Here is a 24,383-nt window from a genome sequence, read left to right as displayed (position 1 = left end):
TGATGTTCAAAGTATTAAATAACGCAAAGAGGTTGCACTGATGTTTTATGAGTAGTGAGCCATGCACACAAACGTAATCTCTTAGCAAGTACGGAGGTACAGAGGGAGTAAAAATTTTAAATATGGAGGACTACATTTAAACATTTTATATATAGTTATTTATATAAATGTATATTCCCTCTTCAATATCTTCCTGTGCTTCATCTACTCAAACACTTTATATCTATGTGCTGTGTTGCCAAAACAGGAAAAGCATGTTAAAATGAATGACAGCTTCATATTTATTCACCACATACACGCCTACAGAAAAAAAATCATTCACCCTAAAGTACACAAATATTTGGATTTTTACGTCACAGAGAAATGATTCTCACCAACTTCCCACAAATCCCTCGTTTCTTATTTTGAGAAGAAAATAGACTCTTACAGCTAAAAATAGATTTGTTTTTAACCGTAAAGTAACGTAACCCCCACCCTAAGACTGGTATGAAAATTTTCTATCTGATCTACAAAATATAGCAATGCCCTTTTCAAAAATAGTTTGATTCTTTTGCAATAACAGGACATGTTGGGTTTTTTCCTTCTTTCGTTACATTCAGGATATCAGGATATAGACAGAATAGTGCTTTTGATAAGAGTTCACACTTGCAACAGTTTGGATTTCCCCCGCCCTCCCCTCAACTCTTGTCAGTCAAGTCGCTGCTGATTTCACCCTCAGTATCTGGTCTGGTACTCGTGATGCCACCTGTTGAAGTCGTTGTAGAAGAGGACGATGCTTCCCGACGCCATGCCGGTTATGATGCACCTGAGGAATGTTAGGGGGGAACATCATGAGGCCGTGAAGGTGAGCTTAATGGTTTGCCTGCTCTCTTGAAGTGGAGGAAATTTTAATTTTGTAAGTTTGCTCACTTCCAAAAACACACTTTCTAACTTTTTTAATGTTAATGGAGAGGAACAGAAAATCAACCAAAAATCTAGAAAGAGACGTTACACAAAAGTTATACATCATATTGAGTGAAATAAGTATTTGATCCTCTACAAACTAACCAGAACTCTGGTTCCTACAAATTACAATCAAGCCATCAATTACACATACTCCTGACTTTAACTAGTTATGTGTATGAAGCACACCTGTCCACAGAATCTTTTTGTTCCATTAAAACCTCTCCACCACTGTGGGTGAGACCAAAGAGCTGTCAAAGGACGTCAGGGGCAAGATTGTAGACCTGCACAAGGCTACGTGGGCTACAAGACGCTTGGTGAGTAGGGGACAACTACTTGAAAACAGAAGAAATATGAAAACTCATGTGGAGTACAGCCCAAAGAACACCATCCTCACAGTTCAGCACAGAGGTGGACCCATAATGCTTTGGGGCTTAACAACTACTTCACTGTACTAAGGGATGACTGGATGGGGCCATGTACCATAAAATGTTTTAATCTCCTTCCCTCAGCCAGAACACTTCATGATGGGTTGTGAATGGGTCGTCCAGCATGACAATGCTAAACATATCGCTAAGACAACCAAGGAGTGGCTAAAGAAGAAACACATCAGGGTCATGGAGTAGTCAGCTGATTTTCAGACTTCAGTCCTTTAGAAAATCTCTGGAAGGATTTGAAACTTTGAGCTGCTAAGCAACAACAAAGAAACCCCCAAGAGACGTGTGACCAACCACAAGAAACATCCGACTGCTGCGATTGCCACCAAGAGGTTCTCCACTAAGTACTGAGTCATGTTTTGCTTGGAGATCAAATAGTTATTTTACTCAATGACATGCAAATCAATTTATAACTCTTATGCGATGTGTCTTTTCTAAAGTTTTGGTTAGTATTCTGCCTCTCTCCATTAAAACTAGAGACTGTTCGTTATTGTCCAAGTGAGCAAACTTCAAATAAATATAGCCACTGTTGTACATATGCATGATCTTTTGTTTGAGCGCGTTACCTTTGGTCATGTGACATGGCCATGGAGCGGATTCCTGCGTCACAGCCCGGATAGGTGAACAGCTGTTTGAGGTTGTGGACCTGCCAAACAGATACTACACCTCCATCACCGCCTGTCAGCAGGTATTGGCCATCACGGCTGAGGAGCACAGCCTGTGAAAGATGATCAGAGAACTTCCTTCTTAACTCTTCGCTTCCATCATGCAAAATCAATTATTTACCAGCGTCATCTGTTAAGTGTCCCACAAAGGTCAAACTCAAAGGTTTTCAACTTGGTAGCGTGTGCATAAATTGCCTCTGAATAAGCCGCTGATCTGGGGGCAGTTTGTCTCTACCGTCAAAGCAAAGCTCGTACCGCGAGGTCGAGCGATCCGACAAAAAAAAAAAATCTCAGGTCAGCGCCGCCATCCTGAGGGGTTTTTCTGCACACAGACCCCGACCCGCAACAAAGATGGCTCCCCACAGCGAGGCCCGGAGATTTACTCGTCTCATCTGCTTTTCCTGCAAACTGTAGCGGCCGAACGGGTCCCGCGGGATTCACATGTACACAAATCAAGTCGTGTGCTGGAGTCTATTAAGAGCGCAGCGCATAGTGGAAGCTGAAACTGAACGAGTCGGGAGCATCAATCAGCAAGTAACCGTAGCCGATGAAATGACGAGGCAGAATGTTAAGTTCTAAAAGCAGCAAATGACACTAATTTAGAGCTTTTTGTCCTCTGCGGTTTTTGTGACATGCTTTGCGGCGATTCAGCGGGAGACGCTTCAATCAGCAGCCGCATGTGTGTTGAATTGGGCTCGCATTAAACGGAAAACTGAAACCTAAACTTGAAGTTGGAACAAGTCATTTTCAGGAACTTGATTCGGTAAGGAAAACATAAATAACCCTTCAAGACCTGCAGCCTAATTAAGCAAAAATGTTTTGTATGTAAAGAGAGGGGGGGGAAAAAGCTTATTTCTCATTCAGGCACAAACTTGGATGTGAAGGCGCTCCCACACACAGCTACACAAAGCGTTGCGCAGTGATGCCCTGGATTCTCAGCTGGCCTTGAGAATCAATCCAAACTAATTGTCACGTTAGATCATCGTCATCGTGGCGCACGAGCGAGCGCAGCTCCGGGTTGATTTGTGTGCTGTGGGTCTGCTTTGTGTCCACAGCAATTGTCTTGTGTGTCAACATTCGGAGTTAATCTGACAGCGGCGATAAAGACAAGCGCTCATTTCAGTCTGAGCCATCAACCAAACCACCACCAACACAATAACAGGTACAGTGAGATGAAAGAGAGCAAAGTGCTCGGCGCAGTTTAGCCAAGTTGCCTAAAAGTTTGTGACCACAAGCAACATAATAACGTTCAACAGAGCAGCAGTATAAGTAAAAGAACTATTTATCAGTTCTTATGCTGTATTAATGCACTTGTGTATCTACTAATGGAGTCCATGACCTTACTGGAGCCCAGCAGGAGGCAGGGGAGCTGGCAGACATGTCAGCCTGGCCAGGTAGGAGGCTGCAGACAGACATTATAAATCAGTCCTTTGCCACTGGGCGGCCAAACAAGATGGCCGATGGCTCTGTGGGGGCTAAGATGGCTACCCGGGCTCGGATGACTAAAAAATGACTCCAGCAGAAACACATGCACTTTTAATGCCCATATTTCCTACTTCTTTCAAGGAACAGTGGGTGGATTCTGGGGCTGGAGAAGGTAAAAAGTTTAATTTATGGTGCCGTTAATCCTCCTGTTACACGGACGCAGGCAGCGAAAGAACTGCTGGAATGGTTACACTGCCTGAGTTATACTAGTACTTAAAAGAATGTAATCCATTCAGTATGGCTCCTGTCACCCGATTCTGCTATTAGACTAGGATGCCGACTGTTAGCCTGTCATCTAACCTCTGACTCCAGACCCCTATAAATTCACAGTGCATACACTCTCTCTCACAGTCTTCCTCTCCGTTTCTGAGTGTGTACTGCAGGCCAGGACAAACACTTATTTATACTGGAGCCCTACTGTGCAGACGCTCCAAGGGCTGAGAAGATTGATTCTGGTATGTACCAGAGTGTACAAAATACTGTTGGAGTCTCAGACCAGGAGGGTGAAGCAGAGAGGGTGAGGCAGGCGGAAGGGAGGGAGTTGAGACTCTTACAGCCTCACTCCAAGATATTAGGATTCTCCTAATGCCATCTGACACGACTGGAATTTACAGCAGCAGAGGAGAGCCGACAAGAACGCCAGTAGCTTGAACTGTTCCCAAGTTTCATCTTCAGAAAGAAACCAAAAAACTGAAGCTCAAAAACTGTCTGAAGGACGCTGTTAGTTTCTCTTAAAGACACAAAGATCCAGCATTAGTTTCACAGGGATTGTAATGCACTCCGTCAGTATTTGAGTATATTTGTGGCTTTGTGTGGGAGCGGGGCTGGTTGGCAGGTTAGGTGCCTGGGCACAAGAGCTTTCTTAATAGGAAACAGGCACGCGGCTGCCTGTCAGAGCTAGCTTACATTTCCCAGGCCAAACCGGACACATCGGGTCGGGAAACCAAAGGCAGTAGTCGCTATCTTATGTCACCCGAGCCACGAGGGAGGAAATGTGGGAAATGGGGAATGTGTTGTCCCGCGCTGCAGGGTAGTTAATGGTGTTGGTGTCCAGAGCTGACCACTCCTCTGGAATGTTTTCCGCCAGCGTCGCCAACGCAATTTGACCTGACAACAGAGCTCCGGATCAAAAGAGGCCTTTCCTCTGGTGTAATGCGGGTGAAAAGGAAAGAACAGATGTGAGGCTGTAAGTTTGTCCCGAGGCACAGCGACCTTTACCTCGCTCGCATCTAAAACCAAGACCGAGCTTTTAATCAGGGAGAGGACTTTCTATACTGATGCAGTGCAGACGCACACGTGCAGGCGCATGTGTGTGATCGTGTCCTCACCTTGACGCCGTCTTCCACTTCCATGTGCCTCAGCAGTTTGCCGTTGACACTGAAGAGGCAAAACTGTCCCTTGTCATAATAGATAACGCAGTGTCCCTCGGCGGAGGACTGGATGAGGCGAGGCCGGAGGCAGCGCTCTGGTCCCTCCAGGGTCCGCAGCAGGTCCCCATTCATGGAATGGATCAGACAAGGACCCTCTATATACAGATGAGACGAGAGGTTAGAACAAATTAATCCGTAGCTTGATTTAAGCATAAATGACTTTTTAAAGTTTGTTTTTAGCTTATTCTTTTAATCTTCGGTGCAGCTGTACACCTATAGTAGAAATACTTATATCTTCTCTTTTCCGTCAGTTATTTAGAAAAAAATGACCTTCATATCTTGTTTATATAATTGCTGTTATTCCCACACATGTCTGTGCATCATCTCTGAAAAAACATCTGCTCATACACAGCTCACATACTCTGCAGGTGTTCCTAATATAGTGGCCACTGAGATTTGTCCTTTGTCTGCTCCTGTGCATTGTTAGTTTTAAATAGCAAGCAGCACAAGTGTAGCCTTACATTTTTACAGGGACAAACAGTCTCACCTTTGCAGCCGCTGATGACGAGACCCAACTCAGCACACACACTTGCACAAGTCACCTCGCAGTCGTGGCCTGTAAGGATGGCCCTCGGTGTGGTAAAGTCTGCTGGCAAAACACAAACAAAGCGAAGACAATCCTGGTATTACCATATGCAGTACTGCTTTATGGCCACTAGAAGGAGGTAAAGAAAAAATTAAAATTCTCCTTGATTGGTTTAGTCTTCTAACTGCAGTCACAGCTGAAGCTACAAAAATTTTCACTCCAAACTATTAAAAAATTTCTTTTTTAAAAAAGAGGCGGGCTTTCAAAAATAACCAAAAATAAAATTGCTAATTTCATCATCCTGGAGGGTGTTTTACATGTTATTTTATACGGATGCGCTGGGACTTGTTGCACAGTCTTTAAGCCTGCTTCTCCCCTCATTCACTCTCCCTTTCAAGCACTTGTCACCAAGGGCCTCCTCTTATGTTTAAAACCTTCTCCCCCTCGCTGCCTTCACTCGATCCAGATGTTTCTGCATTTGACAGAGAATGAGAGCCAGAAGGAAAAAAAGAGTGCGTTATGAAGTTTGTGTGATTTTGTTTTGGTTTGAGCTGTCAGGGTGAGCGACAAAACAAAATCGGCTGTTACTTCTCCATCTGTCTTCTGTCTGTAAGCACACGCATTGGCATAAATACGCTCATACGCACAGTTGCATCTTTGGACTGCATTTTTAAATATCGAGAGGTGGTCTTCCGCAACCTCAGCTCAAAAAGACAAGGACACTCACACACGCTTGAATTCCTAATAAAACTTTTCCAAAACTGTGCGCGCCAAAGCAATCGAGTATCAATTTAGCAACACAGAAAAGTGTAAGACAACATACCCATGTAGTAAATTATACTGAACATGCCTATTATTCACTTTTACTTTTAGTTATCAAATGCAATGTCATTTAAGACCTTTCCTTTGAAAAGTTGTTTCACACTGTAAGAAATTAATTGGAAACAACTACAACTAAAACTGAATGAATATAGGAGTTAATGTTAAAATGATATTTTGATCCAACTACAAGGTCACTTTGTTATCCCAGAAGATTTGTCTTCATATTTGACAAAAATAATTAAATTGTTTTCTAAGCTAAAAACGAAAATTAGGAAAAAACATTTTAGCAAACTGACACAAAAACACAAACTGAAATGTAAAAGTAACTGAAATGAAACTTTTCACTTTAAAAACTGACAAAAATACAAGTAAATAAAAAAAAACACAGGCCAAATGTGTCAGTACATTAAACACGAGAAGGTGTTAGTGTGTGTGTTTGAGACATCTACATATGCTGTGGGCCAAGTGCTTGTATTGTAATACCAAATCTGAACTTCTTGATTGTGCCCCTGAGTAACAACCCTATATTCAAACTATTAAGAGATTACAAATAAATTAAAATAAACAATTATTCTAAAAAAAACAACTCTGTTTCTGTTGAGATAATAACTGTTTTTGACTCCATTTTATTCTATTTTGTTCCTTATTTTAACTTGGTTTTGTATTGTCATGAACTATATTTTAATTTTTGTATAACTTGGTTTTATTTTATTGTATTTATTCATTTGATTCACAATGAAATAAAATAAAGACCAATTATAAAAGCAGAAAACTAAACCCATTAGTAAAGAAAGTTCAGCTGCATGCCAACACTGTGTTTGATTGATTAAGTTAGTGTGTTGTGTGTATAAATGAATGTAGACCAGGAAAAATAACTGGGGAAGTATTTAAAGCACTTAAAATGAAAAGGTGAAAGCCAGATTTGGCACAAATTACATAATACAAATATATAAACCAAATTAAACCACACTGCATTTGGATGCTAGTCGGATTTACACATGAGCCACGTGATCAACAGCTAAGAGTTTTTTAGAAGTAGGGACAGCTGGTTTTGCATTTATTGGCTCTATAGCATCTCTTACGGAGTAACAGTTCACGCCCAGAATATGAAATGTTGAAATGTTATGCGTCTTCAAGCAGTCTGTGTTTGTCTCATTAGATTCCTCGGAAAGATGGAATAAAGGGATGAGTATTCTTCCTCCTTCTATATCAATCATGGCACTGTAGAGGTTTTAAGGGTGGACGCACCCCCTTAGCTTGTCGTCCCCTCAGATTATGCACCTCAATACTTGGAGGAGCAAAAGCTATCTACCGCGGTGATCACAGTCTCATGATCCCTCACTTCAATAAGATTTAATATCTCTTTTCATATGTTTGTTTAAAATGAGGTGGATAAAATGCCAGTTCATGAAGTCTAATTAAAAATAATTTATGATGTAATTATTACACTGGCAGCTTCTTTGTTTCTTTGTGTTCAGTGTTTAAAAAGAAATTCATTTTTGGGCCTTAGGAGTGGCAGAAGTGAACCTACGTACATTTATTCTCTCATATGGTGCGTTCAAAACAAGAGGAAAAAACAGAAATACTGTAGTTACTGAGTAAATACCACACTCAGATGATTGCTGTTAGGTGCCCAGCAGATGGCGATAGCGTCTGTAAAATCTTTGCTGTGCACAACATGTGGCTGCAGCAGGAACAAAGTGGGGATAGGTCATTGTGTGCATGTGCATATCAGCCATTCAGATGTATTTGTGTCAAGCTTATGAAGTGAGTGGGATGCCCACAGAACATTATGCATGCAAAGGAATGTGTGTGTGTGTGTGTGTGCAGGCTTTAGCTTTAACGTGTGTCTGTGGGAGAGGAATAAAGAAAGGTCTGCTGTCTGTATGCATTTTGTTAGTACATGTATGTGTGTATGCGTGCGTGTGTGTGCAGCAGAAGTTCATGTCTGGGAGAGCTTTCTGCGGTCTGGGGCAATGGAGCATCACATTGTGGTGGTGATGGGATGAGATGACGACTGCTTTGTCTGTTCCTCTAGCTTCAGCTTGGTAACCAGGAGTTTAGACTGACACACAAGCACTTGCAAGGACATGTACAGCACATGCATGGAAACATATTCATATATTTGTTATTTGTAGAAAATGTGCAGCTAAAGCAGTATTTTAAACCACTGGTTATCCACTAAATATGTTTAAAAAAAAAATCTTGTGTATTTCTGCTCTAAAATCCCGTGTATGGATGTGTTAGATGACCATCATCTGCACGATCATAAACCAATATGGCTTATTAACCAAATCGCAATTTGTCATAAATTTCATCCCACTTGTAATGGATCACTTATCAACATGTCCGCCAATCTAAGCTGACCAAATTAGCACCGAGGGGGCTAAGGACCGAGCAATGTGTGCGCCGTGCTTTGATCATGGCTAATGCCATATGTTATGGTAACGTAAGGGAGGCCCATGACATTTTTCACTTTTATCGACTAACGTGACCCCGTGGCCCTCGGATGGTGGTGAACTTTCATGCGCTGCCCGACGACCCCCAACATCACATTTAACGTCTCTAAGTGGCCCTCACTTTCACTCACATTAAAGACAGATTCTCACACACACTACACACCATATCTGGCTTCACAGAAATACACACGCACGCACGCAATCTCAGACACATTACCGAAAGCTGTTCCTGGTGCGACAGGGCTGCGAAATCCAATCTGTATGCAGGAGGCCTAGCTTGGTCAGACGAAACTAGTTGTTACTTTACAGAGGGAGGCCGTAAATCACACAGTCACATCTGTCTGCGAGAGAGAGAGCTCGGTGAAGAGCTGTGTGCGTGTGTGTGTGTGCACGTTCTCAGAAGGTGCACTTACTGCCTGGGCTCTCTCCAATGCTGCTATGCTTTCCGTTCCAGTACCACAGCAGCAGGGTGGCATCTCGCGAGCCCGACAGGACGTAGCAGTCGCCTCCGATGTACGACTCTGAGCGTGCCAGACACGTCACCACATCCCGATGTCCAAACACTATCTGGGTCAGTTTGCCTGCAAAAAGCGCACAAATTTTCAGGGATGTTCTTAGTAAATCAAAATTCATTCTTCTGTAAACATCAAAGGAATGAACTACTTAAAAATAGATTAAAACATCTCAACAATAAGGGAGATAGGGTTTTTTTGCATTGCAGTAGTCCTTTTGAACTTCCCACCATGCGTTTGTTGATCATCTGTCTGCTCAGTTAGTTAATCCACACAAGATCAGACTTCTACTAATTCCCAGACAAGAATAAATATTTGCTTCAGCTTTGTGTGTGCGCCTGTGCACATCCAGGGTGCTCTGTGTGTATATATAAAGAGGCTAATTGCTGTCAGATTCCCAGACCACAGCCCCACTGTCTAGCTGTCTAATACTCATTACGCTCCTCATAGTGTGACCTCTGCAGTCAAACAGTGGGTAGTTTGCAGCACATGACATTTCTGTCTGGGTGTCAGAATCGCTACCCGCGGGATAATTAAGTTGTATCTTGCTGAAAACGACGAGGATTATTATGAAACTTTCAAAGAAGAACAGAGACATCAAAGATGTAAAATGTTTGACATTTTATAAACGCTGAAAATAAGTAATGACGGGTGCTGCAATAATGGCTACCACGCACCTCGTATTAAACTCTCACTCTCATGCTCACACGCATGTGTGCACACCGACAAATTAAACTCGGTGTGTGTGTGTGTCACTGTTTGAGGCTACGGGTTTTGTGGATGTGTACCAATCAATTCTTGTAATTGATAAAATCCCTCAGTTCTTTAACCTGGGGGATTTAGGGACCTCGGTGGCAGCTGTTGAGCGTGTGCGATTAAACTGTGTTCACGTTCCAGTCGCACACCCCGGTGGCAGTCGCACAATAGAGCTATCTCTGTGCTCCCATCCCTCCTTCCCTCCCTCCTCCATCAAAAGACACAGAGGGCCTGGCCTGTAGAAATTGAATCGCATGCCCGTTGTATAGATGTGTGTAGAGTACTGAATGAGGCTGAGGGTGTGGGGGGGAGCATTGAGGAGCGGGGTACAGAGATGAAGCTTCAGACAGTTTCATTTAGGACCCCTGACCTGATGGCATTTGTGTGTGCACGAGAGCGAGTGTATTGGATGTGTGTATGCAAGTAGCACTCAGGCTTTAGGTGGAAAAACAGTAAGTTAACCAGCAAAGCAGAAGCAAAAAACAAAAAACAATCAAAATCACACTGAATCAAAGAAACCTAAAAAAAAAAGCCATTTTTGTGCTGTATAATGCATTTTAGTGGTAAAAAAGGCTTTGACACTGCTGACGACACACAAAGTTTGAACTTGTGCAAAAGAATTAAAAAGGAAATGAAAAGAGCCCCACTGTGGCAAGAAGGAGTCTAAATGTATAGCAACCAAACGTAGGACACTTGCCAAAACCACATGAAAGCAGATCACTGGGTCAGTGGCAAAATACATGCATGCCGTTTTATTTATTAGGTAATACTTGAATTCTAACAACTAATAGTAGTATTTCTATTGTGTTACATAACCTAATAGTTTTGAGGAAAACCACTAGTATTGAATTCATTGGTCTTTTCCGGACCACTAGTATGCCCAACCTGATGATGGTGCTAGAGGAAAGCCAAAGGAGTGTTATTCATTTTAAATTTCAATTTCATATGGCTTAATTTGTATCTAAATATGCTGTGAGCTTCCATACTGCCAAAAATATATATACACAAGAAGCTTAGTTAAAGCAAAAACATTACAGTGAGGATCTGATGTCAAAAAACAGCAAATGTGTGAAAGTCTTGGAGAGATTACAGGTATTTTAGTTTAGATACATTCACATTAGGCCAGTTGGATATTTGGTCTATTGTGGTGAAACGATACCTGTGTCAGTGGAGTAGACCCGGAAGCTCTTGTCCCAGAAACCACATAGAAGGATGAAGCGGTTCTCAGCCGTGATAACAAAACACTGCGAGCTGATCTGAATGCTCTGATCTAGCAGATCTGTGATCTGCCGACGGTGAAGACCCACGTTACTGGCTGGAAGGAGATGAGAGGAGATCAAAATAAACGGAGCAAAATAAAGATGTTTACATGTTGAAAATGCACAGATGTCCAGAGAAGTATGAAACCTGGAGCGTGATCCGAGAAACCCTTTACTGTTTTATATCAACTACTTTCAAAGAGCTCACACTTCAGCGCACCTCCACTAAGGTTTCAGCGCTGGGGTGCAAAGAAGATTTGCGAGGGAAAACATAAAACATCCTAGGGGTTAAGTTTATAGGGACTTCACATTTTCTATGAGAGTCTAAGAGGCTGAGTAATATAGAGCGTGCAGTCTTCACAAAATATGTACCCCACTCAAGTACGAACAGACCCAGAAAATTCATCTTGGCTGTGTAATTAAGCCAAGTTGGTTAGAAGCAAATTTACCGACATTCTCATTTCCACGAGAGGCGTCTTTTTTCTTCTCTAGAAATATGTTCGGTGTGAAGGGTTTCTTATTTGATGGGGTCAAAAGCAATGGAGAACAGGTGTCAGAGAAGACTGTCCAGTATATCTGCTATGAATAATATTTCAACCGATTTTTAACATTCCCCAAAGCCACAGATGGCTCCACGCTCATCCTCAATTTACTGTGTTTAGCTCAGGCTCCTCCTGGAATGCAAACAGTGTAAATATATTACTGACATGAAAAATCCCAGCTACCTCCCCTAAAACACACACGCACACTCCCAGCAACACCAAAATTCATTATTTAGCACATTATTTATTCTTTAGTGTTAGAAATGAGATATACAGTAAACACTTTGGAGGATAAATATACTCCAAAACCTGTGCATTCAGTGACAAATCACACATCTGCTGAAGCACAGAACAGCAACACGCACTGAATGTGTAAATACTGATGCACAGATAAGATTTCTTTTATTCTGCCTCTACAGAGGGAGCATTGAAGCAGAGAAATACAGCACAGTGCGTGCAGATAAAGATGAATATCTGGGGTTCAACCCTGGTTATTTTCAGTAGTCTTTGGAAGGGGAAAAGAAAAAAAAAAAAAAAAAAAAAGAGTGTGAATATGGTCTGATGAGACTAAGAGAGACCACAACACCCAGAGAGAAAAAACAGCCCCCCTCGCAGATGTGTATGAGATTGCAGGAGGCTGCAGGAAAGTAACAGAGCTGGGAGCAGATAGAGGTGGCTCGTCTCTCCCTGCTCTCTGCCAGCGCATCCCATACATCACTGCAGCTCGGCACTCTTCTCCTGCTCATCAACAAGTCGTGAAGGATGAGAGGCGCCCATATTGTCCTGACAGCCGTCCGCCGTGCATTCTCAATCACACATTATTACCACATTCATATTCATTTCCATTGACACGCGTCCTTTCCCTCCGCTCAAATTAAACCAAAGAGGATGCAGAAAGGGAGGGAGGAAAGGGGACGATGGAGAGGGAGAAAGAGGGGGAGTTGATGATGAAATGCCGGCCTAGGCCACAGCTCATTGCATTCCAATTTGCATGCAAATGGTTTAGTGTGAGAGCAGGGCCTATATCATCACGAGTGAACTAGGGCAGAGGCTGAGAAACAACTCTAATCTACTGTCCAGGGACACAGCCCAACAGACTGCCATGAGTCACCAAGCAGCGCGATTTAGGCACAAATCCACACAAAACCCCATTTCATGCCCACACGAAGCCAACTCCCGTGTGTGGATTCTCTACCGGTCGTAAAGGACAGCGTACCTATTAGAGGGTCAATTTCCACAGGAAGTTGGTACTGCTGGTCCTGCACCGTTGAGCCCTGATGACCTGACAGAAGAAGAAGACAGAGTGGATTAATATTGCAATTGTCTGGCCTTGCGGAGTAGGTGCTGGGTTTGAGGTCATTATAACACGCTGAAAACTATAACCATAAAGTCAGAGGCTCAAGAGTCGCTCCACAAATTAGACATCAGTGCTGTCAAAAAGCTATCGAGGCCATTCGGAGCACAAAGTATTACAAAACTAATTAATTATCCTGACAAAGTCAACTATAACATATTCACAGCAAGTGATATTTAGTCTAATTAACTCATTTTAAACTGGATTAAGTCGTCATGCATATACCCATTATGTTTAGAAAACTTAGATTGTAGAGTGAGGTAACAATTTTACCCTTTTACCACAAGTTTAGCAAGTAATCTCTCACGATAGAGCTTTTTATGTATTGTTTTAGTGATTTCAATTATGTTTAGCTGATATAATCATTCATTTACTTTTAACCTGTGTATTTTTTGGGCAGTTTATCCTTTACATTTAGTTAAACTTTTTCAGGTTCACTCTATCCATTAATTAATTGTAATAGTTTAGCTAATTTATTCACCAATAACCTGATTTTGATTTTTTTTTAAGATTCACATGTAATTATCAGTATGAGTATTGTACACTTGTGTCACATCGGCTCTGAAATTAAAAAATAAAAGTAAAAAATGAAATGTGATACGAAAGTGTGCACTGCTTTCAACACACTCATAATTTGTCATTTTATTTCATGCGTTTATTCTGAGATTTTAAAAGCAGTTTTGGCAACTTTGCTCTGCACATCATTTATTAAACAGACTCCAGTGGGTCCCTACAATTAATCCACTATTTCCAAGCAGGAAAAATTGCCCAATATGGCCAGCCTGTGGTATGCATGGATGATGTCTAATTCCAGTGAAATCTGATCAGTGTTCATCCTCGTAAACTTAGATATCAAATTTAATATTTCTTCTAGGGCAGGATGGACGTTGAGTAAATAAGGTTTTGTGTAGTAAGCGGCTGATGTATGGAGGTGGACGTGGGACCTAATGCTGGCTGCTACATGTGTCACATTTGATACTGCTATCTAGTAGACACAGTCAACTGTCTCCCAAATCAACGTCCATCCTACAGAGACGAGGCAGGTTGATCTTCTGATAAATTAGAAGCTAACGTATGGAGGAGAAATGAACAGAAGCAGCATGAAAATAATTATGTGAAAGCAAACTCAGTTCAATAACAAGGATCGTTTCTGTCTGCCTGAGATTTTATTTTTAGTCATCGCTTCAGCTCATTCGTTTCAATGCACATGTTCGTGGCTTCAAGTCTCTCACCTGTCAGGCCCTGCCACTTGTTGACCGCAAAGAGGCGGTTGGCGGTGACAGTGATGATGGCAGGTGACGTCAGACCTGCCTGGGTGTTGGCCGCTACGTGTGTCACAGGAGAGTTGGATGGGAACTTCAGTACCATGATAACATCCTGCTGCATCTGCTCCGTAAACATCAGAGGCGTCTGCAGGAGAAGATACTGTTCAGGGCCCCGGGACAGACGACGCGATGAAGGGGAGAGACGGGGAAATAGCCGAGATGTGGCGCGACGGACGAAGAGCGAAACGCAAAGATGAAGGAAGCAGTTGGTGAAAACGGGGAGGAAAACAAAAACACAGGGAGACGGAGGAAAGAGAAGGCCAGAGAGAACGTTAGGAGGCTTGAGGAGGATAGTGGTAAGCAGAAGCTAAGCAGCACAAAAAAGCTAGCAAAGAGTTCAGAAGAAGGCAAGAGTCTGCATTTGAAACAACGCTACAGTAAATGAGGAGAGAATCTCAGAACAACATTTAAGTTTTAACAGAGAAACTGAAGCAGCCGAAACAAATGTCTGTTGATTAATATTTCCCCTTCAGTGTGCACAGTAATGATATTATACATCATATATTAGACATTTTATAGAAGAAGGCAAAGACGCCATAGATTTCACAGGCTGACTACAGTCTGATGTCCAGTTTGTATTTGTGTTCTAAACTTTTCTTTTAAATGAGGAAGACTGAGCAGATGTAAAAGAAGAATTATTGTAAGAAAACACCAGATTATTAAAAAAAGAAAAGATCCTTGTGCATGTCGGCAGGGTAGAGAAGGATTCTTAAGTAAACTGCTATACTGTACATGCAGTGTGTGTATATATGCACGCACTGCATGTCTATACAGCATCTGTGTAAATGTTTTACTTTTTTTTTTTTTTTAAGATTGCAACTGATCTGCATGCTTATCAACCAATCTGATGAACATAAGTCATTACATAGACTTTAAAATATATATGTCTAATAAAGAAACACCAAATTTCTCTGAGTTCAGGTTGTTGTTTTTTTTTTGTTTGTTTGGCTTCATTAAAAGCCCCCAAAATATGTTGAATTTACAGTAATAATAAAAAGAATATCCTTGCAAACAAGTAACTAATTTTAAAAACTTGTACTATCAGCTGACTAACAGACTATACAAAGACAGAAAATGACAGCAACTTGCTAGGTTGCACTAGATTTATTCTTGTAAAAGCTGAGCAAACGGCAGGAGAGACCATCTCTAAAACAGTCATAACAAAAAAGTAATTTCATTGACCTATCAGACTGTTTCCTCTGCTTAGACAGGCTCTACAGCCATTTATAGAGTGTTTGTACTAAGCAGCTCTAACAGAAAGCTATTTTCCTCCTTGTGTGTAAAGAAGAGGAACATCAGTGTTTAACATCAAGAACAGACCTGAGTAAATCCGGTGTGTCTGACAGCTAACCAGAAGCACTGACAGTATCATTACCACCAGCATGGGCAGATGCCGACACTCTGACAACACGCTCGCACGAAAGAGGATGGAGAGAAAGTAGAGAGCAAGATCCGTAAAAAGCAAAGAGAACAGCGTGTTCTGGAGCAATATGGAGCTGCGGGGAGGGAATTAAAGTGTTTGAAAAATGGTGCCTGAATATTATGTTTGAAAACTATGGTGCGGCGGTGTAAAAATAAAAACATTACACAGGAATTCACCCGTACAGTCGGGCGCTGGATTCAAAGCAATCGTCTGCGTTCGTGTCTGTGTGCACGCGCACGCTGGGTGGTGGTCTACAGCCAGCTGTCAGCACCACAGGGACACCGCGCTAATAGGGACTTGTGGGGCCTCGGTCCATCACAGGCAGGCATGCTGACTAAACTCCTTGGCCCTTAAAGGGCCGTCACATCAAAACTTCCATTTGTTGTTGATCATCTTCTTTTTTTTTTTTTTCAGCTCAGGTGGAAAATCTGGCTCAGACCCAGGTTTCCAGCACGAAGCTGTGCTTTTCTCCAGAAATCTCTTTCTAAACGCACATGCACACAAATGTTTGTGATCTCTCCCTTTCACACACACCTCACTAATGATGAGTGAGGGGATGCTTTCAAAACCAAGGCTATTTTCCCACAGTGGTAGATGGAGAAAGCGGACACAAGGTAAAGGAAACATGAAAAGAGGAAAATTAAACAGAACAGTTCGGGGGGCAGAAAGGTTTTTGCCGAGTGCTGACCAGAAATCAAAGACAAGAACTGGACAGGTAGAAGAACTGATGATCAGCTGTTTTCTGACCCACCAGAGCTTAACCTGGAGAATTAAAAGATACTGGAGTATATGCATTCATTTTTGAGATGATTGTCAGTGTCTACTCACCACTTGCATGGCCGAGCTTCGGGGCGGGTGTGGCTCGATTAGCAACTGGCAGGGGGTTTGTCCGAAACTCCTAATCTGAGACTCCACAGCCTGAGTGGGGAGGAATAAAAACACAGAAATAAAGAGAGATGTTAGAGGTTTTCCTCTCACTCAAACTATTCTTTGATAATTGTGTCCTGCGATCTATTTCAATGAAACAATAACGGCTCAGTTTCTAAGTGAAAAATGGTTATATTCCACTCCGCTGTGTGTGAAGGTCATATTATTATCTGATAAATGCTACAACAATCTAAGATTAATGTCTAAAAGAAAACAAAACAAAGAGGAACACAAAAGCCCATAGAGCTAGGGAAAAATGCGTGCACTTGTGCTCAAGCACACATGGACACGGTCTACATATAAACACACTTTTTCACAGTCTGACACTCACTCTCTCTCGCACACACACACACAAACACCAATTTCTCCTCCGCAACCACACAGAATCAGAGGAGGGCTGGGCAGGCGGGCTTGTAGGCTTGGTTAGGTGGTGTTAATGAAGAGGTATAGGACCATAAATGTCACAGCAGACGCCGGCTGAGCAGCCTCTGGACATCATCACACAGCTCACTGTCAGGCCAGCTAGCACGAAGTGGGAACACGCCCACAGCACGGTATGGACAGATGAGGCTACGCTAAAGTGCTGCAACACATTTGCCCACGATACCGTTCTGTAGGTTGAAAAAAGCCAAACATTTTAATTATTGTTACATTTATTAGCCTTGTTATTAACCAAATTATTGCTTAAATGTATAATAATGTCCCTTCCCCAAGAGTTATCGCCACAGACGTTTACTGAACAACAAGGAGAAAACCTGGGGAAATTTCAGAAAATGAAACCAGCAAATGCTGCTTCATGCACGACTATAGGAAGATGGTTAAAACTGTAGATGGCGCATTTGTGTTAATTAATCTTATTAAGGGTCGCAAGTGCCTCATTTAGGAAACATTTTGAAAAGCAATCACAGCCAGATAACACACGCAAGCATTCAAAATTTGCATGTGCACAAAATCCTCTTAAAAAACAGAAAATGATGCAATTCAGTCTCAGCAGAAATGTATATAACAATAAGAAGCAGACAATAGTAAGCAAAAGCAGTCCTGTGAGACAAACTCGGTGTGATGGATAGTTTGTAACAGGGACAGGAAGAGGGAAAATGACCAACACAAAATTGTGACAGACCCGTCAGTATGTTGGTGTGCTCTGTGACTGGCTGTGTAGGAGTGACAGCTTGTGTGTGTAGGCTGAGACGTTTGAGTCGACTTGGCGCAGCCTGAGAATGAGCTCATGGTTGAGGCCTGCGTATGGTATTTCCATGAGAAAAAAAACCCAAAAAAAAGTTGGGAAATGAGTCTGCTCATACCCATTGTCTGAAACTAACCAGAAACCAGAGAGGCAAGTAGTGATTGTAACTGTCTATTACAAGGTTTCATCAGCCTCTTTAAGACCAAGAATCCAGCAACAAAAGCTCTACATCATGTTATTTTTATGTGAACACTGGTCTTTATACTTTTGTGCACTTTTAAGAAGCAATAAAATCTCAGGTTTCCTTCTTTTTTAGTCTACTTTTATACATTTACATCTGAATAAGAAGAAATTTACTCCAAAGCCTCTGAATAAGATGGTAATAATCCAGCGCTAGCTCATAAAATCCTTCGGCACAAACGCACGAGCAGTACTTCTTATGGGAGGCTAATTAAAATAGAAAAGAATTCATGGTTTTATTCATAAATTGGGTTAGTGTCCGTGTTAGAACAAGTGTCTGCAGTTTTGTGTTCAGGCCACAAGTGCATTTTCTACATGTGTGCAAGCATGCCAGATGTAAAAGGCGATGCTCCTGTTATGCAGTGATGTGTGATGTGCATTTATTAGCACTGGTCTGTAAGACTGGATTTAAAGGTCCGTCACAGTAAACTGATCAACACTGTGTAACACTATCATGACATTTCCCACCTCATCGACAGTTAGCCTCTTGGTGGGAGGACATGTGACATAACTGCATTATTCAAGGTCAAAATGCTGCCCATCTCTTTGACTACACAGGAAAGCATTTTGCGTAAGCTCAAAGCCACTCAACCTATCTTCATTAAGTGCGTATTTGACATTTATGAGGCTGTGGAAGGCTGGAAAGTGGCTGAGTCTAGGTCAGCATGTCCTATCCTGTATGCCAATGCAATGCTCAGGTGATTATATGAGGGGCCTTCCACAAGGCCAATCTCTTTTGGGAGCATTGGCCCATGTCTGATGAAGGTTTTCTGTATTCTATACATTTAAATGGCCGAGACGCCCTCGGCTCAGATGTCTCAGCCTGTCCTTTGATTTACTCAGTCGCTTGACACGATAGATCTCCATGTAAAACATGCTGCTTTATGCAAATCAACCCCCTCCTCCAAGGGAAAGAAAAAAAAGACCAATAGTTTTGTATTTCTCACAAGCAGGAAACTGGACAGATTGTATCATTGGTTTTAAACGTCCACCTTAAAATACTGAGACAACTCTATGCAGAGGAGGTCACATTGTCCAGTGAAAATAAACCAGCAGGTTTTATGCTTAGTGAGTGACTTTGGCTTACTGTCGAAGCAGGTTGACTCACGTGGGCATATATTTCTGCCGAATTACGCAAACGGCAAACAACTCAAGCGGGGCTCTGTGTTTTGTCGCTCGTGTGAGAGGTGGTGGGATTTTCCATAATCACATGCGAAAGAGGGGAAGCCCTGTACAACGATGAGAAGGCTACACAGGGCGCGTTTCTCTTTATACACCGAGAGGCAACACAGATGTGCATGCAAGCCATCTATGTGCACACGCGCACACACAGATGAAATTTGGGGTGGGAGAGGGGAAGCAGGAGGTAGTGCAGGAAGTAATCATGGTTTTGAAAAACACAGCACTGGTCTCCACAGCACTCACTAATCTGTGCTGAGATATTCCAAACTTTCTCCCGGAACAGAAAAGCACACATAAACACACAACCGTGTGCATTTATGCTGATGAGCACACATAAATATACAAAGGTATACACATACCAATGAATGAATGTATACATATGCATGCATATGTAGAAACACATCAAGGTATGAGCCACACAAATCTTGTACGCGTGTATTTGTGTGTGGGCTACAGGGAGAGTTAGCCTCTGTGAAGCAGCATGGCAGGAATACAGAAATCAGCTCAGCAAAAATACAGAACCCTCCAGCCCGGTCTACTGCATTTTCCCACCTAAATATACACACACAAAAACGTACATGCACACACATCTGTGAACCGCCCCCCTGACACTGAGCAGCCCCGGGGCCTGTCCTAATGCGGGCTTGTCTGGCCGAGACCACAGCTCAGACTGAAACAGTTGTCACTCAGTAATGGCATACTCTAGGGACACTTTCAGACCCCAAACCCTCAGTCCCAAAGCTCCTGCAGCCCTCAGCCACCCCCAGCGCCCAGCCATGACGAGCCCCAGGCCTGGAACTGTGGTTCCACCTTCTGCATAGACAGGGCACGTTTCCTTCCGCACAAACACAGTTGAAGGAGAGCCTTGGATTAGCTCACTGGGGTAATGCTTGTTTGGTTTATTTAACTAATTAAAGTGCTCAGGGAGTTTTCTCCCAGCAAACTGCAATCAAAGCATCAGCGAGAGAGCCCGCGAGGACGAAACAACAAGAAACTTTTTTTTCCCCCTCCTCGAGGCAGGCTAACTTTACAGCATTACAGATATGATGACTACTGACTTTTAACATGAGCTTCTGTACTACGCTGCCACTGTAGTCTTTCAAAACATCAATTAATAATTTTAATTAAACTACACCAATATTCATGACTACACCCTGTATTTTCCAGACATTTCACACAAAAGTTTGACCCAGTGCACCAATACAGAACACTTCAAGCTAGAGACAGTTACACTAATTTGTTTATAGTAAAATGCTAAATGTGGTACCAAAGCCACAGACAAATAAAAACCTCATTCAGAAGCATACAAATCCTAAGTATGCATCCTTAAAGTCAGCAGTCGAAGATGCTTTTTCAATGCCACTCAAATCACAAGCACCTCCCTCTGAGGCCTGTGTGTGTGTATGTTGGTAGATTATCAATCCCATTGTCACTGGAACAGCTTGGCAGAAATAGTGGAGGCACCAGTGATCCAATTTTCTGCTCTGTGTGTGTGTGTGTGTGTGTGTGTTAAACAGAAGAATGGGTAATGGGCTGAGAGTGGAAATGACCGGTGAACCCAGATAATGAATCTGCATGTCTGTGTATGTGTGTGAGAGAGAGAGTGAATAAAGGCCAAAGCACATCTGGATGGGAATTGGGGTGAATGAGGTGATAAATCAAGGATCTACCCCTGGTGCCTGCGATGCTCCAGTCACTGAGCATGAAGGGCAGCAGTACAGTGGAGGCAAAGGGTGTTTGCCTGCTTAGTGTGTTCTGAACTTATCACCATTTATACGTTAGCACCATGGTGAGTCTCTCTTAAAAGTGAAAACGTGGCCTTTTCTTGACTGTTCTGTTCTTGTATTTAGGTGGGGCACCAAACAAACAAACAACGACAAAACTGTGAAGATGATCTGTTTGAACTTTAACTGAGATCCGCCTGCTCATTTTGTTTGCCCTTGTATTGGAGTTTTCTGTATGGATGTTTCCAGATCTCAGAAGTTGCCTACAAACAGCCACAACAACCAGTAATAAACACGAATAATCACTTAAAAGAAAGCCAACGCCTGGTTACTTTACTCTGGAGAGAAAAGAAATAGAATATGCACCCCTCTTGGCACTAAAATGCAGATGTCAAAAAGGCTGATGGGAGCAGGGTCAATTGGCCCGCTGCTGGCTAGCTGCCTTTTACAGCAGATTGGTGAAGTTGTCAGGCTTGTTTGGCTGTGGGCAAGCTAGCTGTGTTTTTCTTTTCAACACTGTGTTTTGTCTGGTTGCTTTCGGGCAGGACAGTGTTGCTTGTGTGTGCAGCAGTACAAAGTGAGTGAACTGAATAATGAATGAAAGCCAAGGAGGCGGCTTAAAGGCGTTAAAGTGGAACACTTGGTGGAGTGCTTTCAAAAGGTATCACACAAAGGAAAAGGCTTCGCTCAGCAATACTGTGTGGCAGATTGTTAGCTTAGCTCTCCCATGCCACTCTACAAGCACTTTAACATGGCTAATGGCATCAAAACCTTCCTGACATACAGATGCAGAGGGTGGACATGTGCTTTTATAATATAGCCAGATTAAGCGTCCATCTGAGAGCACTGCTGCTCAGGAGTACTTACCTCTAATATGGAATTTTTCTCCTTACTCAGCATGGTCTGCGAAGGCAGTTAAATCAGCTACGTGTATTAAAATGTGTGTGTGTTGATGCACGCACTGTATCACCTCTCTGAGCATGGGGTCGTTGATCGAGCTGAGGTTGACTGCGCCTTCATAGGTCAGATAATAGAAAACATTGAGGGCTCTGGCGGCTTCGGGTCCCTGCTGCTTGTAGCCGAAGATCAAATCGATCCACTGGTGAAGCTGGCAGGACACAAACTCGCTCTCCAGTGCCTTTAAAAAGAGGTGAAGCCGGAGAGTTAGGTTTATCTAGGATGTCAACAGATGCAACAAAAGGCAACTCCCCTAACATCCCATTACTGAACAGCAGTTATTACTAATACCCCTCAAAGGTGAATTTCTCAGAGAAAGCGGAATATTCTTCTAATTGTTCCTCTGACGGAATCTGCCAATGATTTCTATAACGAGCAAAAAGCACAGTAAATCCATATCTGATCATAAGAGAGCATCAAGACATTAGAGGACTCTTGTAGTTCATTAGGGAGCCATTTCAGCTTCTGTCTTTGTTCTTTTCTCTGCTGGTCGTGAGCGGATAAGAGCACCGTGTTGCTCTCCTGCAGACGTCGTCATAACGCCACACATACAAGCCGTTTTCTCTCCTCATTAGCGGGCAAAGGAGGGAAAAAGCATTTATGGTTTCCTCATAAAAACCGACAATTGTGTTAATTTGTGTAAAGCTGCTGGCTCACAAAAGCCCTCTAAACACAACCAAATTAGAATGAGGCAGCCCTTGATTGTCATTGCTGCCTTGTGTCACATTAATTTGTGACAAAACATTAGCCTGCGCTACACTTAAATGGCAATTTATATCATTTAAATTTTTACTGCGGAGACCAGTGCATCCCTCACTTAAATGTGACTTTCTGACAGCTCATTCTGCATCTAATTCCTCCCCACTCTGTTAATTACGACTTTCAATCAGGGAGCCGAGCACACGTCTGAAGAGGAGAGTGTGCGCTTTAGGTGTGATGCTGGTTTTTAACGCTGCAGCTTGACTGACTAAATTTGTGATGCTGTCACGAATCTCATCATCCCAGCTGATGAGAACCTTAACAGTGAAACTGCATTTCGGTTCCCGGAGATGAAAAAAAAAAAAAAAAAAAAAAAAAAAGATCAATAAACAAAGATATAAAATGTTTTTATGGCTTAATGCTGCAATAATCAAACGTAAGCAAAGTCTGATCATCGTGTGTTTTCATTTGATTTAGCATTGCGCACAGATTGTGTGACTGTATACATTTGTAAGCGACACATTACTGCCCCTGTATTCCCCAGATGCATTATGTATGTTTTATTTAAAATGTCCCTGTATATACAGTAACTTATGAACACATAACAGTTTTAAAATGTTTATTACCCTGTGAGTAAGATGGATAACCACGGAGGCAATCAATCACAACTCAAATACAATAAATTTGTACGAATCCTTCGATGCAACAAAGAGCTTAATGGGAGTTTGACTGATTTTGTCCTTATAAATAAATCTCTGGTTTATAGCTAAGGTGTATCCAGCTACAGCAATGAGAGCAAAAGTTAGAAAAAGCTGATCTGGCACAGGATATCTGATGAAATTCAAATTCCTGCTAAGTTGGTCTTTGAGGCTCAAAATGTTTCAAACAATACCCGACCCTACTTTAAAAAGTGCCGTCTCGTGCACAGCTTGTCACTGATGTAGCATTAAGCAGCATGTTCTGTAGCATTATGTATTTTTTTATTATTTATTTATTATTTTCACATGTGAGAACTGTTCTGAAAGCTGCAGATTCAACAGAACTAGCAGGCAGAGGGATCTGTGTATTCCCTACTGTCTATGATCACACTCAAAAAACAAATCTAACCGTTAGTCTTAAGATAAAACAGAACACCCCTGGTCTAGACTCCATGTCTGTCTGCCTCTCTGGCATCGCCATAGTCACATTATGTCATAGGGCAGCCCTTTTTATTAATGTTACATGATAAGCCAGAAAAATCCTCTTTATTCAAACTCCCTTTAATAGCAGAGGTTGAGTCGTGCGTGTATCGTGTGTGTGTTTGTGTGCGTGTGTGTGAGGGAGAGATCAGTTCATTATGCACTAGGATTGACCTTTGACAGGCCCTGCTCCCCTGTTTCTAAAACTAAAGCTGGGGCTGATGGGCATTTAATGTGCACCGCAATCAACTGTCATTCAGCAAAGGGAAACAAAGAGCAGCCGTGTTATTGCAGCTCCCTCTCCTGAGGCCCACCTTTATGGAAATCATTTGCATGATCCATTTGGAGAGGGT

The 24,383-nt window shown here is 42.3% G+C and overlaps 1 protein-coding gene across 8 annotated transcripts in view; it reads right to left on the bottom strand.

The window, feature by feature from the left end:
• Positions 1 to 409: 409 nt before the first annotated feature.
• lrba (LPS-responsive vesicle trafficking, beach and anchor containing) overlaps positions 410 to 24,383 on the bottom strand; it is a 172,696-nt gene continuing 148,722 nt past the window's right edge. For 5 of the 8 annotated variants that reach the window (XM_085409606.1, XM_085409610.1, XM_085409609.1 and 2 more), the window contains 10 exons: positions 22,167 to 22,334; positions 16,766 to 16,855; positions 14,422 to 14,599; positions 13,052 to 13,117; positions 11,194 to 11,349; positions 9,180 to 9,347; positions 5,447 to 5,548; positions 4,858 to 5,054; positions 1,946 to 2,097; positions 410 to 805 (listed from right to left, as the gene is read on the bottom strand). In XM_085409606.1, coding sequence (XP_085265732.1) covers positions 715 to 805; positions 1,946 to 2,097; positions 4,858 to 5,054; positions 5,447 to 5,548; positions 9,180 to 9,347; positions 11,194 to 11,349; positions 13,052 to 13,117; positions 14,422 to 14,599; positions 16,766 to 16,855; positions 22,167 to 22,334 — 1,368 coding nt within the window. In that variant the 3' untranslated portion in view covers positions 410 to 714. The remainder of the gene's footprint in view (positions 806 to 1,945; positions 2,098 to 4,857; positions 5,055 to 5,446; positions 5,549 to 9,179; positions 9,348 to 11,193; positions 11,350 to 13,051; positions 13,118 to 14,421; positions 14,600 to 16,765; positions 16,856 to 22,166; positions 22,335 to 24,383) is intronic. The other 3 variants (XM_085409607.1, XM_085409613.1, XM_085409612.1) reach the window with 1 other exon arrangement.

The sequence above is a fragment of the Rhamphochromis longiceps genome, linkage group LG6, assembly GCF_057381845.1.
Source record: "Rhamphochromis longiceps isolate RC_006_pf linkage group LG6, R_longiceps_female_GT1.1, whole genome shotgun sequence".
Lineage (NCBI taxonomy): Eukaryota > Metazoa > Chordata > Actinopteri > Cichliformes > Cichlidae > Rhamphochromis > Rhamphochromis longiceps.
This window is presented reverse-complemented; position numbering and strand designations above follow the sequence as displayed.